The 13221-nt window shown below is 42.2% G+C and overlaps 1 protein-coding gene across 1 annotated transcript in view; it reads left to right on the top strand.

Annotated features, from left to right (window-relative positions):
* Window positions 1-13221, top strand: part of KIF13A (kinesin family member 13A) — a 215783-nt gene that overhangs the window by 190117 nt on the left and 12445 nt on the right. The window contains 10 exon segments of the mRNA XM_073810392.1: window positions 1896-1934; window positions 3563-3662; window positions 5415-5541; window positions 6353-6408; window positions 7776-7900; window positions 8399-8575; window positions 9287-9379; window positions 9529-9685; window positions 10655-10728; window positions 12503-12550. Of these exon segments, the coding sequence (XP_073666493.1) occupies window positions 1896-1934; window positions 3563-3662; window positions 5415-5541; window positions 6353-6408; window positions 7776-7900; window positions 8399-8575; window positions 9287-9379; window positions 9529-9685; window positions 10655-10728; window positions 12503-12550 (996 nt within the window).

Genomic DNA, 13221 nt, shown 5'->3' with positions numbered 1-13221 from the left:
CTCCCGATGCAGGGGACGCGGGTTCGTGCCCCGGTCTGAGAAGATCCCACGTGCTGCGGAGCGGCTGGGCCCGTGAGCCGTGGCCGCTGAGCCTGCGCGTCCGGAGCCTGTGCTCCGCGACGGGAGAGACCACAACAGTGAGAGGCCCGCATACCGCAAAAAAAAAAAAAAAAAAGAATTATTTTGATGCAGTAGCTTGAGCCAATCCAGAATATGCTGATGTCACAACAGTTCTACATCGTGAAAGCTCAAGCTAGTTTTTGATGAATAGAAGTATCTTCTTAGCCTAAAAGATAATGATAAATTAGAGCTGTTTGTACTTTATTCATTAATAGGAGGAATTAATTTGAGAAAAATTATTTCAGTAGTGGGCTTACTACTGAAGTTAGAGTTATCCAAATGAAAATGATGGTTACCAAACTAAAACTAAAGTTTATTTTAAAGTCTACACAGAGAATAATCTTAACAGTATTTTTAAAGCACTTTTAAAAGGCAGTATATTTTGAAGTATACTTAGATATGAAAATAATGTAATTATATTTTTTAAGGCATTTGAAAAAAAAGTTTGTCTTTTGTCTGACTAGGCCACTCCAGTTCCTTTTTTAATATTAACCCTCCAATAACCGTAGAAAAATGAAAGAAGGTTGTTACATGACCCAGTATTCATTTTGAGTAGAACCTGCCTCCATAGAGATGGATATTCTCTACAAATGGAGATTTCTTTATTCTTGTTTCTTTCTTTTTTTCTTTTTTTGGCTGCACAGCTTGTGGGATTTTAGTTCCCCGACTAAGGATTGAACCCAGGCCCTCGGCAGTGAGAGCACAGAGTCCCAACCACTGGACCGCCAGGGAGTTCCCTCTTTATTCTTGTTTCTAAGGAAAATTGTCTCAACTAAAACCCTTTTTTTTTATTCCCACACGATGATTTTGTTTTGCAAATGTTTTGCCAAAATGTTTAGTTTATGTAATTATTGTAAAATGTTGCCATGGGTTTAGGACAGTTCTGATTTTTCTCACCTGATTGGCATGGATACTGACATATCCAACAGTGGATAATGATAGAGCCATGTATTCAAAATACTGGGCTGTGCTCTTACTGCGGTGGTACAGTATACAGAACCTTCTACAGTCTTCCCTCGGTATCTGGGGGAATTGGTTCCAGAACCCTCCCCCACTTGGATACTAAAATCTGAGAATGTTCAAGTCTCTTATATAAAATGGCCTAGTACACTCGGCCCTCCGATCAGGAAAGTTCTGTGGTTGGTTGAATCTGCAGATGTGGAACCTGCAGATAAGGAGGGCTGACTGTACGTGGAGTCTTAGCTTCCCGGTGGGTCTTCCCCTGTGATGATTTCACAGTGACAGTGGTGTGGTGCAGGGACAAGGGCGCAGACCTGGCCTCCAGTCCTGACCCTGCCACTATCTGTGTGAACCTTGGTTTCAGTCATTTCATCCTTCAGGCCTTAGCTGCCTCACAGCTAAAACCAGGAGGTGGACCAAGAGACTCCCTCAAGTCTTTTCTAGTTCTGCCCATTCTAAATCTCAGTCAAATAGCTCACCCAGAAACAAATAGCGACTGTTTGCATAACGGTGCCATAAGGCCTGACCCAGCGGGGTTGTATCCAACCCCCAGCTAAGAGAATCTGAGAGCGTTCCCATTTTTAAATGACTGCTTTCTCTATTAAAGAAAAAAATTAAATCTTAAATTCTTTAAGTAATTATGGACAAGTGAATTACATCCGCTTTTTGAGATTCGGTTAAATGTTTTATTATGCCGATGTTGTGTGTGCTATCCATTGTAATGTGTGTGTTAAGCTTAAAGACTTATTTTCCTTATGTGCTGTTTGAGAAAAAAAAAAAATGCATGTCCTTTGTGTTTATTTTTTCCCTCCCAGAGAGATGATGAGGATGGTGATGATATGGATAGTTATCAGGTATTCCTGCTGCTGTCAATCCTGTGGCATGGGGCACAGCTGCTGCTAATGGCCAGCATTCGCAAAGCCGAGGGCAGGGAGGAGGAAGGGAGGACCGGAGAGCAAGAATAGGCAGTTTTCACTCGCTTTTGATTTGCTTTCAGTGTAATCAGGGATACAATACTATTTCCATAGATTTCCCCGTCAGTTCACAATTTATAAGCAGATGCTGCACTTCTGCTACGCCATCTCAAATTGCTGGCTCGTAAAGCCTTTCTAATAAGACCACTCTCGCTGTATTAAATTGGTGATCTTACGAATTGTAGTTATCATCCATAACCTTTAAGTAGACCTGTCTTTCCTATGTGAACCTGCAGTTAGCTCCTTACATCTAAGAGAGTAGTACTGTTCTAACGTGCCATTGTATCTTTAAAGACTTTTGCCGGTTAGGAAAACTGACGACATTTTAAGCCCATGGTTTTGTTTAGCCAGTTTTCTTCTCTCTTTAAGGCCAATCTTATTCATAACCTGGAGAATTTAGCTCTGAGCTTTAATCTCTTTTTGGAAATCTAGGGGAGAAAAAATATGTGCAAACGTGACGTTTTACCTAGTCAGGGCTGACTGGCCTACTGTCCATGGAATGTGGGATAACAGTAATGGTCAAGGTGGCAAACCAAGATGAACTTTTCTGGGTTGGTTCCCAGTCTTTGTACTGATTCTCTACATAAATTTTAAAAGCATATTTTCCTGGTGTGCCTTCCTATAAGTAAAATGTGGGTCCATTGTAGGTAAAGCCTCAGAAGTTCTCAGGTGTCTGCTCTTAACGTAACGTCTTAAGGGTTAGGCCGGAATTAGGCAAGTCAAAGAGCATCCTGAATAGAATTGGTAGGTGGCTTTCCCACCTCATAATTTTACTAAGAAAGAAAACAAGCAAGTAAAAACACATGGTAGGGGAGATACCAGTATCCCCTTGGATCTCAGCAACGCCATTAACTAACGTCCTGTGGCTGTCTGTGCGCTTGCTGCCACGTGGTTCACAGTTGAGTCCAGCGGCTGCTTCTGGGAGTTCTCAGCATGGCTGACTGCATGTTGGCTTCTTGCACGGGAAGTTTTCGGTTAGCCTCATGGTAGCAGTTGGAGGTAAAACCTTTGCAGCAAGTTTGAAAAGTTCTCCACTGATCTATTCTTTGCCTTTCAGAAAATACATCTTATCCAGCCATCGAGCTCTGAATGATGAAAATGCCTGTCGTTTTCCATTCCATTTGCTGCTTTGTGATTCGGGCTGTGTTTCTGGTGTCCTTCTGCTTAGAATCACAAACCCTTCAAACGAATAGCTACAACTCACATACATGCACGCCCATACCATATAAGACTCATCCAACAGCTGGTGTAGTTTGAGCTTCTCTTGCTTTTAAGTATAATTATCTTTTTGGAAATCCAGGGGCTCTGATTTCTGAGTCATGGGATCCTCAATCAGCATGCAGTGTTCCTGAGGGCTCTTTGCTTTCTTGCATATTAATCACACGGCAATGTTCAATGGCCTTTCCTAATGAAAAGTTTCCTAATCAATTTAAACATCTTTTTTTTTTTAAAAAAAAGAAATAGTTATCTGCACTCTACAAGAAAATGTTTTCCCTCCCTGATGCCAGGAAGAAGACTTAAACTGTGTGAGAGAGAGGTGGTCTGATGCCCTCATTAAACGGCGAGAATACCTAGATGAACAGATTAAAAAAGTCAGCAATAAAAAAGGTATGTGAGGGCTCCCCTGGTGGCGCAGTGGTTGGGAGTCCGCCTGCCGATGCAGGGGACGCGGGTTCGTGCCCCGGTCCGGGAGGATCCCACGTGCCGCGGAGCAGCTGGGCCCGTGACCCATGGCCGCTGGGCCTGCGCGTCCGGAGCCTGTGCTCCGCAACGGGAGAGGCCACAACGGTGAGAGGCCCGCGTACCGCAAAAAAAAAAAAAAAAAAAAAAAAAAAGGTATGTGAGATTAAACTCTTGGCTGGGAGTAGTTTTTTCACTTCTAGACAGTAGTGGTAGGCTGTTTTCCTCCCTTAGCTGGACTGCTGTGTCTTAGCTTTTTGACCCCCATGACAATTATAGATATTAGTGAATCATTAGTGTACAGTGTTTAAGCAGGCTCTGAATTTGAAAGTAATGTTTCATTACTTGAGTTAACTGACATTAAACGTTAAATTCAGATTTTGTTTTGATGAATTCAAATGCCATCAATATCGACATCTCCCCATGAGGTGTTCCAGGCTCAGAACCTGGGACTGACAGCAGCTAAAGGGTCACTTGTGAAGCCACGACACTTGGCAGGTGGGCTGTGGCTACCATTGGGTGGTAGCCATGCTCTTGGCTCCTTCTGGGTGGCCTGAAGCCGGCCTGCAGGTCCACTCGCCACCACCCAGCTCCGAGGATTCAGTTTGTTTACACTGGCAATGGCCACTTGGATTCTAGAGCAGAAATCTGCTCTTAAAACCCTGGTTTCAGGCTTCCCTGGTGGCGCAGTGGTTGAGAATCCGCCTGCCAATACAGGGGACACAGGTTCGTGCCCTGGTCCGGGAAGATCCCACATGCCGCAGAGCAGCTAAGCCCGTGCGCCACAACTACTGAGCCCGCGCACCTAGAGCCTGTGCTCCACAATAAGAGAAGCCACTGCAATGAGAAGGCCATGCAGCTCAACGAAGACCCAACACGGCCAAAAATAAATAAGTAAAAATGAGTTAAAAACAAAAAGTAAAACCCCGGTTTCTCATCCTGAGTGAACGATTCACTCAGTGTGGTTGGTTCTCCACCGAAGGACATATTCTGAATGTGAATCCACTTCATGCAGAAGTCGGCGAAAGTCCTTCCCCAATAAAACATCTTGCCTCCGCGTTCTGCTCTTGGCCTCAGTGTGTGTATGTGTGTACTCAACCTGCTAATGAAAACTCACTTTGCCTGTGCCCAGGTAACTCCAGAGTTGAACTAGGCTAAGAGGATTGCAAAATAGATCAAATAAAATCCCTTTCATAACAAGCATGAAGGAAAACAAGTTAGTTTTGCAGAGTGCAATATATGGTGTTTTTTAATCCTCTATCCTTATAAAATGATGTGTGGTTTTATAAAGCAATGTCACATCCATTATTGCACTTGATCCTTCTGACAGGTGCCTGAAGTAGACATGACTTGTATTAACCCTATTTGACAAATTAGGAAGCTAAGACTCATCTGTTGAACGACCTTCCAAAATTACAGAACTAGAAAAATAACCCAAGTCTTCTAATCCCTGTTCCAACGCTCTTTCCACTCTTCCTGGGTTTATGATCTGCTAGGCTAGTGTCCTAGCCTCTCTGAGCTTGTCTGGGTGCTCCGTCTTAAACTTCAAAGCCTCAATTCCCTATTTGGGACACCGTGGATGTTTAAGGCACTTGTGGGTACCACTGAGTGCAAATAGATTTAAATTTAGAAACTGTCCTTTCTCCCTCTTGGCGCTCATGTCCTCGTTTTGTCCCACAGAGAAGACAGAGGACGACGTAGAGCGGGAAGCCCGTCTGGTGGAGCAGTGGGTGGGGCTGACGGAGGAGAGGAATGCCGTGCTGGTGCCTGCGCCGGGCAGCGGGATCCCCGGGGCGCCTGCCGACTGGTGAGTCCGCCCTTCCTTCTGGGCAGGCCTGACGATGGTGCCGTGGTCTGTGGCGGGTCATGCAAGTGACCTGCCAGGACTGTCACAGAAAATGTTAAGTACTGTGAGCTGTCCAGGGAAGGGCCACCCAGCCCTAGTACTCCCCTCCGTCTTCTTCTTGCCCACTGCAACCATCTTCCACTCACAGGAAGCCAGCGAGCACTTATCACTGGCCAGGAGTCAGACAGACAGCCCTCCAGCCCTTGGCATGAGCACCTTGGACATGATTACCTGATCTCCAGACATTCTCATATCTTGGGTCGAAAGAAGGGTGTTTCCAGAGCATACTTGAAAAGGGCAGAAAATATGTCTTCTTATTTGCCCTCCTGCCTGTTTATTTTGACTCAACAGAGAGTCAGCACTTAAGCACTACATCCACAATGATCAGTCAGTCAATGGATTGATCAGTCAGTCCTAATGCCCAGAAGAAACAGCATGGGATCCTGGGCTCTGGAGGCAAATCGATCCTGTCCCCTGTTCCTCCTCTAACCCTTCTTCCCATCACTAGAATTATTCTCAGAAAGGCTTCAAATAATCTGTGTTTCAATTAATTACATGTAATTCATATGACTATAATTCTTTATATAAGTCACATAATTCCCATGATTTGTGTTAAGAAGGCTGACAAGATCTGTGAAAATATCTCATTTGTAGAACCTGTATCTGACTCCACAGTGGTTCTCTTCTGCTTTCATGCCTCTGTCGTGTTTGGTTATTTAACAAGATGTAAAACACATATTTTGTTATGATTAAATATTGTTATTAAATTTAGGATCCCACCACCTGGAATGGAAACCCACATACCTGTTCTCTTCCTTGATTTGAACGGTAAGTTTGAACCTGACATTCCAAGGCTTATCACATTGCATTAGGTTTGTAATCTAATCAGACCTGCAGTATTTTGATCATTAAATCACTTGCCTAATCACGCACATGCCATATTTAGGTGACATTTTTACTCCAACCAAATATATAAAGCCATGACATGTCGAATCACTAGAAGACAGATGTGGAAATTTATTCTTAAAAAGACAGCACTTGAGAGATTGAGAATTGCATACAAAGGCATGAGAGCAGTTATTGCTCTGAAACAGTAATGGACATGGAAATTACTTGAGAAGGTAATCACCCTTAGAGATCTGAATCTTTATGCATTGCAGGTGCCCAGGAATCTGCATTTCTGACTGGTGCCCTTTGCTCCCCACCCCACCCCCATTTGTTTTGTTTCTAGAACACGATCATCTGTAACCCTGCATGAAGGGTTGTCCTTTACTGTAGAAATTAGATTGAACCTGGGCGAATACAGAACAAGGGTTTTCAATGTGTTTTAGCAGTAAAATCCATTGTCAGTATGAACTTGTGAATGGAACCCCATGTGTGGAATACGGAAGCAGAGTTGCTGAGTTTGGGGATGGGCAGGCTCTGGCAGGCCTTTCTGCAGGGCCCCTGGGATCCTCAAAGCACAGCCTGAAAACCTGTCTTCTGGAGGGAAGACCAGTAATGGATGAATGGAAGACACAGGAGGTTGGCTTTGGCTCTTCATATGAACAGTTTTTTTAAAAGCCTAGAAATAGACCGTTGCCTCATGAAGTGGTGAGTTCCCCATTATTGGAGGTTCTCCATTATACAAGCAAAGACTGGATGACTCTATACAGAGATTTGTGAAGGGTGAATCCTACACTGGGTAGGACATTGGAAAAAGATGGGCTTCACATTTCTCCCAAGTGCTCAGAACTTTGTTTCTAAATTGATAATTTAACCATCCAAATCTCTACACTTGATCTGAGCCAAAAGGCCGAGAAGCGATAACCACTCACATCTCTAATTTAGTGTAAGTTATGTAAGTAGGACCACAAACTTAACACTACGTTAAAGGAGGAATTGACAGAAAGCAGCAAAATTCTAAGGTGTGTTTATGTAGTGAAAATATTTGCTCCCAGGACTACATATAGAATATATTCAGTCCATTTATAGGAGAGTCACAAAGGCACCTTTTTGGCTCCTGGAGTTGTTTCTGTAAAGGATAGAAGCTGTTGTAGTTAGTGGAGTTACTGTTTCAACTGCAGAAATGAAAAACTCAATAAAATTGCATTACATGTAAACTTCATCTGTAAAAACCATATTTAAAAATTTTGGATGCTTGCTTAAAAAATCTGTTTCCCCCACTTTTGCTTCTGTGCCCTGGACTTGGTCAGCGGATGACCTCAGTGCCAATGAGCAGCTTGTGGGCCCCCATGCATCGGGCGTGAACTCCATCCTCCCCAAGGAGCATGGCAGCCAGTTTTTCTACCTGCCCATCATAAAGCACAGTGATGAGGAGGTAACTGACCTTTAAGAATCTCTTAAAGGGCTTCAGATTAATGCACATGCCTGTGGGCCTCTCTGCCCATTAAACTGCTGTGGTCTGGACTTTGGGAAAGAGGACTGGGAACTTTAAAAAATAGAATGTGTGTGTTGTCAAAAAGGCAAGGAGGGACTTACCTGGTGGTCCAGTGGGTAAGACTCCGTGCTTCCAATGCAGGGGGCCTGGGTTCGATACCTGGTTGGGGAACTAGATCCCGCATGCATGCTGCAACTAAGAAGCCCATGTGCCACAGCTAAAGATCCCACGTGCTGCAACTAAAGATCCCGCATGCTGCAACTAAGACCCCTCCTCGCAGCCAAAATAAATAATAAATAAATATCTTTTTTAAAAAGGCGAGGAAAAACCTCTGTGATTCAATGTAGAGTGGCATTTATTTTCTTTCTAGTGCATGACATAAAACTGCTCCACCTGAGTTGTCTTGTTTCCATGTCCCCATCCTTCCCCCATCCCTAGGTTTCAGCCACAGCCTCCTGGGACTCCTCGGTGCATGACTCCGTTCACTTGAATAGGGTCACCCCACAAAATGAACGGATTTACCTGATAGTGAAGACCACAGTCCAGCTCAGCCACCCGGCTGCTATGGAGCTGGTGTTACGGAAACGGATTGCAGCCAATATTTACAACAAACAGGTAGTAACGGGGCCCGATTGTGCCGTTTCATACATGAGCACAGAGTTTTTTCCTTCTCTCTATCACAAAGTAGTGTTTTGGGGTGTTAATACAGTGGCTGTGCAAATCGCTACCAGGTTATAATCTGATTCTCATGTATCCAAGATAACAGGGTATGAGGATAGCAGGGGTAAATGTCATCCACCAAAGGACTTTTCCACCTTGACCGATTTGTGGCCCATAATCTTAGGAGGCAGTGGAGTTATGACATTTTATTGTTTGAAAAAGGTTAAGCGCCTGGTCCAAGAGGGTTAGTGACAAAACCAGGACAAAGGTAGGCTCCAAATAAATCTCTATCCTAGTGCTTCCCCCGATCTCATCTCAGAGGTGCTGTCAGCAAAACTTATCCTCTGAGTTGACTTCTGACTGTGCCAGGATAGATTCATTAAACCCTGACAAGACCAAGTAGAAAGACGGCAAGTGGGAAAAAGGAGCAACCACAGGAAAACCCTGGATCGGCTGCAAATCCTGCAGTCTGATCCCTAAATAACAGCTGGACGTTATTGTCCTTCAGGATTGGAGACAAGGATTTTTCCATTCAGTTTTTTTCTGTTTTACTAAGTGTTGTGTATATATCAAAAACGTAGTAATTGATGATGCTGTTACAATTTGTAAAATACTAAATAACTTCTGTTTTCCACATCGCTTAATTCAGCTTTCCTTTTCTACCAGAGTTTCACCCAGAGTTTAAAGAGGAGAATATCACTGAAGAATATATTTTATTCCTGTGGTGTAACCTATGAAATAGTATCCAACATACCAAAGGTAAAGTATGTATTACTTTTAAAAAATATCAAAATGTGAGTATTGGAGAATGCATTAAATCTCAAAACGTTTAAATCATTTTCTCACCACCGTTTTGAGAAAAATGTTGTTCAGGTAAAAGTATTCTAATTGCCTTCTTGTCTCGTTAGGCAACAGAGGAGATTGAGGACCGGGAGACTCTGGCTCTCCTGGCAGCGAGGAGTGAGAACGAAGGCACAGCAGACGGGGAGACGTACATCGAGAAGTATACGCGAGGCGTGCTGCAGGTGGAGAACATCCTGAGCCTGGAACGGCTCCGGCAGGCAAGTAACTGCAGCATCTGGACCAGAGGGTGAGATCACCAGCCTTCACCCCAAATGGACAAAGATGAATGTATTTCCCAAACACTTTCTCTCTCAATCTATCAGAGAAGAAAAACTGGTAGAGAGTAGCCCTCTCATTAGACAAAATAGTTACTTTGACAAAATAGTAACACAAATTCAAATGACTACCTTTTATTGAATACCGCCTAAGTAATATTGATACATTATTTCATTTAATCTCCAAGATAACCCTACAAGGTAAATACTGTCATAATTCCCATTTGTAAATGAGAAAACTGAGGCTGACAGAAGTTAGCCAACCTGCCCAAGGTGACCCAGCTAAGAAGGGTACAAAGTTGGATGTAAACCCAGAAAGCTTGACTCCAAAGCCCACGTGCTTAACCACATATTCTCTCCCTAATTTTTGGACCCAGATTAACTTCTGTGGCAAAAGCAGGATATTCAGGTGAAAATAATCCACTAGGTAGTGGAACTGCACAGGAGATGTCATTCAGTCGAGGCAGTAGCTGAAGTTAATGGAAAGTGTGCTTTGAACAACAAGAGGACTAAGATTGGCGTTTGTCAGAAGAATCTTCCTTTAGTCCCACCTAAACTGCTGCACGAGTGAAACACAAGCAGCATAAAAGTTGATTGTAATTTCCCAAGTGAGATATATAGTTAGTGGTATTTCATCCATGTTTTCTCTGCCCACCTATATAAAAGTCCACACCATAAATGTCTTTAGTTCTGCAGTTTTCCTGGTTTTAGTTATGAGGAATGCTTTTGATAAATTAAGCAAAAAAAAAAAAAAAAAAGATACAATACAATTACAGTTTTGTAAATATGGGGGGAGAGGGAGTGCAGGATTGAAACGATCTTTATTTCTATACTTTCTAAATCCTCCACAATAAACATATATTACTTTTGTCATCAGAGGAAGAAAAATAAATGTCCTTTTCAAATTTGCAGGCAGTCACGGTCAAAGAAGCGCTTTCCACCAAAGCTCGGCACCTGCGGCGAAGCCTCAGCACACCAAATGTTCATAATGTGAGCTCACCCGCGAGGGGCTGCCGCCCGCGTGACGCATCTCAGGGTTTGGGGTGCAGCAAGTCAGGGGACCTCCGGTCGGGGTTTACAGGTGGGGATAGAACATTCGGCACCAGTGTGGGCATCCCAAGGTGCCAGGCCCACTCCTCTTTTCTAGCGAAGCTTCCAGAGAGCCCTTACGTGTCACGTGCCTGGGCTCTTAGTGGAATCTTGCAAATTTCTCTCCATAAAGTTATGTCCTTGAAAGACGTTTTTTGAGATGTAAATAGAATGTAGTTGGTTTAGGGATGGTCGAGTCAGGTAGAAACCTGCTGGCAGAGCTGCTGAGTGCTGCTCTTGAGCCTGTCTACATACCCCCTTCTAGCTGCCCCAGTGGATCTTACTGTGCTGCCCATCAGGGTGTTAGGGCACGAGACTCCTCCGTAGAGACCCTTCCATAGCGCCTGGTCTTTATTTTGATTACCTTCCTCAACCATTCCATAGAGGAAATCCAACTGACAGAAGCTACGTCCACTGGAGGGGAGCGTTGTCATGGGAAGAAAGGACAGAGCAGTACGCGGACCACTGCAAAGTAGCCTCTTTCCAGGAGCAGCAGAAAGTCAGATCCTCTCAAGGAAAACTGTTACTTGCCTTCCCGTTCTCAAGAATTGTCAGATAATGATTAAACACACAGTAAACGCTTATGAAAGCTGTCTTAACAGTAGTCCGAAAAGCAAATCCCTACAATCACTTTCATGCAGATTACTTCTGACCACAGTTCAGTTGTTAAAATTGATAATAGGAGACTCATATAGTTGTAAATTGAAAAAAGTCTTCTAATTAATTTAGGCGTCAAAGAAGAGATCATAATGGAAATTAGGATGTATTTAGAACTGAATGATAATAAAAAATGGTACATATATCAACAGTTGAGGGATGCAGTTAAAGTGGTACTTAGAGGGAAATCCTTGGCCCTAAGTTTCCTGTTATTCCATTTATACTGCAGAATACTAGATGGTAGAGAAAATGATAGAGCTAGAGCTATTGTTAGGAAATTTATAGATCTTATATTATAAATGTTATTAAAATATTAATTATATTAAAAATAATGAGGAAAACATATATTTTTAAAGGTAAGGAAACACCACCTATGAAGTATTCTACCCCTCCAAAAAAATTGAACCTAAGTGTGGTCAAGACTGTAGATCTAACTACTAATATTTACAGGGGACAGAGGAAAATGTTAAGTGATACCACAGGGATTCATTTAACAAAATCCAGACTGTGGGAAACGTTACAGGAAAAAAATGATCTAGAGAAAAGGGAAAGCTCGTAAATTAAAAATGACTTACAAGATATATCATCCAGTTGCAGTATATTAACTTTCTTGATCCTGATTCAAAATTAACTGTGATAATGTTTATAGACATTTGACCACTAATGGGACATCTGATGCTATTTAGGAATCACTTAATTTTTTTAAGATGTGATAATGGTATTATGGTTTTAAAAAGGGCGTAGGAATTTCTTATCTTTTAGAGATTCATAAAGAAATATTTATGGATAAAATATTTTAAGTTAGAAAAAGAAAATCAGAATATTTTTAAAGAGGGTAATGATAAATATTAGAGCAGAATTATAATAAATTCAAATAAATAAGGAAATAATAAATATTAGAAGAAAGAAAGAGGGAAGGAGAAGGTCATAACAGCCTTCAACTGTATGTGTGATATTTTATTTAGTTAGTTACGTTAAATATATAAACCACATTGATAAAACCATTCATCCCTTACAGGTCTCTTCTAGTCGACCAGACCTTTCTGGCTTTGACGATGATGATAAGGTGTGTACCCGTGGGCATGGCCAGGTTATTAGTAGAATCTGAGTCTGGAAAGTTACGATATATTGGTGTTTTTAAGATCTCTGGACTTCCCACCTTAACCTGATGCAGATCATTGTCTCTACATGTCCATTTCCAAGTTCAAATACTGGGTGTGAAATTGCTGTGCACTCTGAGTGTTACATTGTTACTTAGCATGACACCTTCCATATCAGGATCATATGACACATAATTGAATAAATATCTGTGTGTTTATGGGTCTAACTCTAAATGACCTAAGAAGGTATTACATCCACCACAGCAAAATCAAAATTTTGATTTCAAATGCAGAAAATTAGGACCTTGAAATTAAGGACATTTTACAGTGTTCTCATATTCAAATATTTCTTTAACATATATTGTATGTAAATTACTATTCTAGGGACAGTAGATGATTCAAAAAGTATAAACACAGATTATGTCTTCAAGAAGTTTAAAATCTTGTCCTTGGAGATAGACATCTCCTGAGAAGTTGGAGTAGGATTAACTAAGTTTATATGATATAAAGGAGGAGGTTTCTCCCTTTACTATACCAATATCTTATGCCAGCTTGAAACTTTTAAATCTCAAGTATATGTAGAGTAATCGTACCACCAGGTTTGCCTGGGGAAGTTCAAGCTTATGCCTACTACCCA

The sequence above is a fragment of the Tursiops truncatus genome, chromosome 10 (assembly GCF_011762595.2).
Source record: "Tursiops truncatus isolate mTurTru1 chromosome 10, mTurTru1.mat.Y, whole genome shotgun sequence".
In the NCBI taxonomy this organism is placed as follows: domain Eukaryota; kingdom Metazoa; phylum Chordata; class Mammalia; order Artiodactyla; family Delphinidae; genus Tursiops; species Tursiops truncatus.
This window is presented reverse-complemented; position numbering and strand designations above follow the sequence as displayed.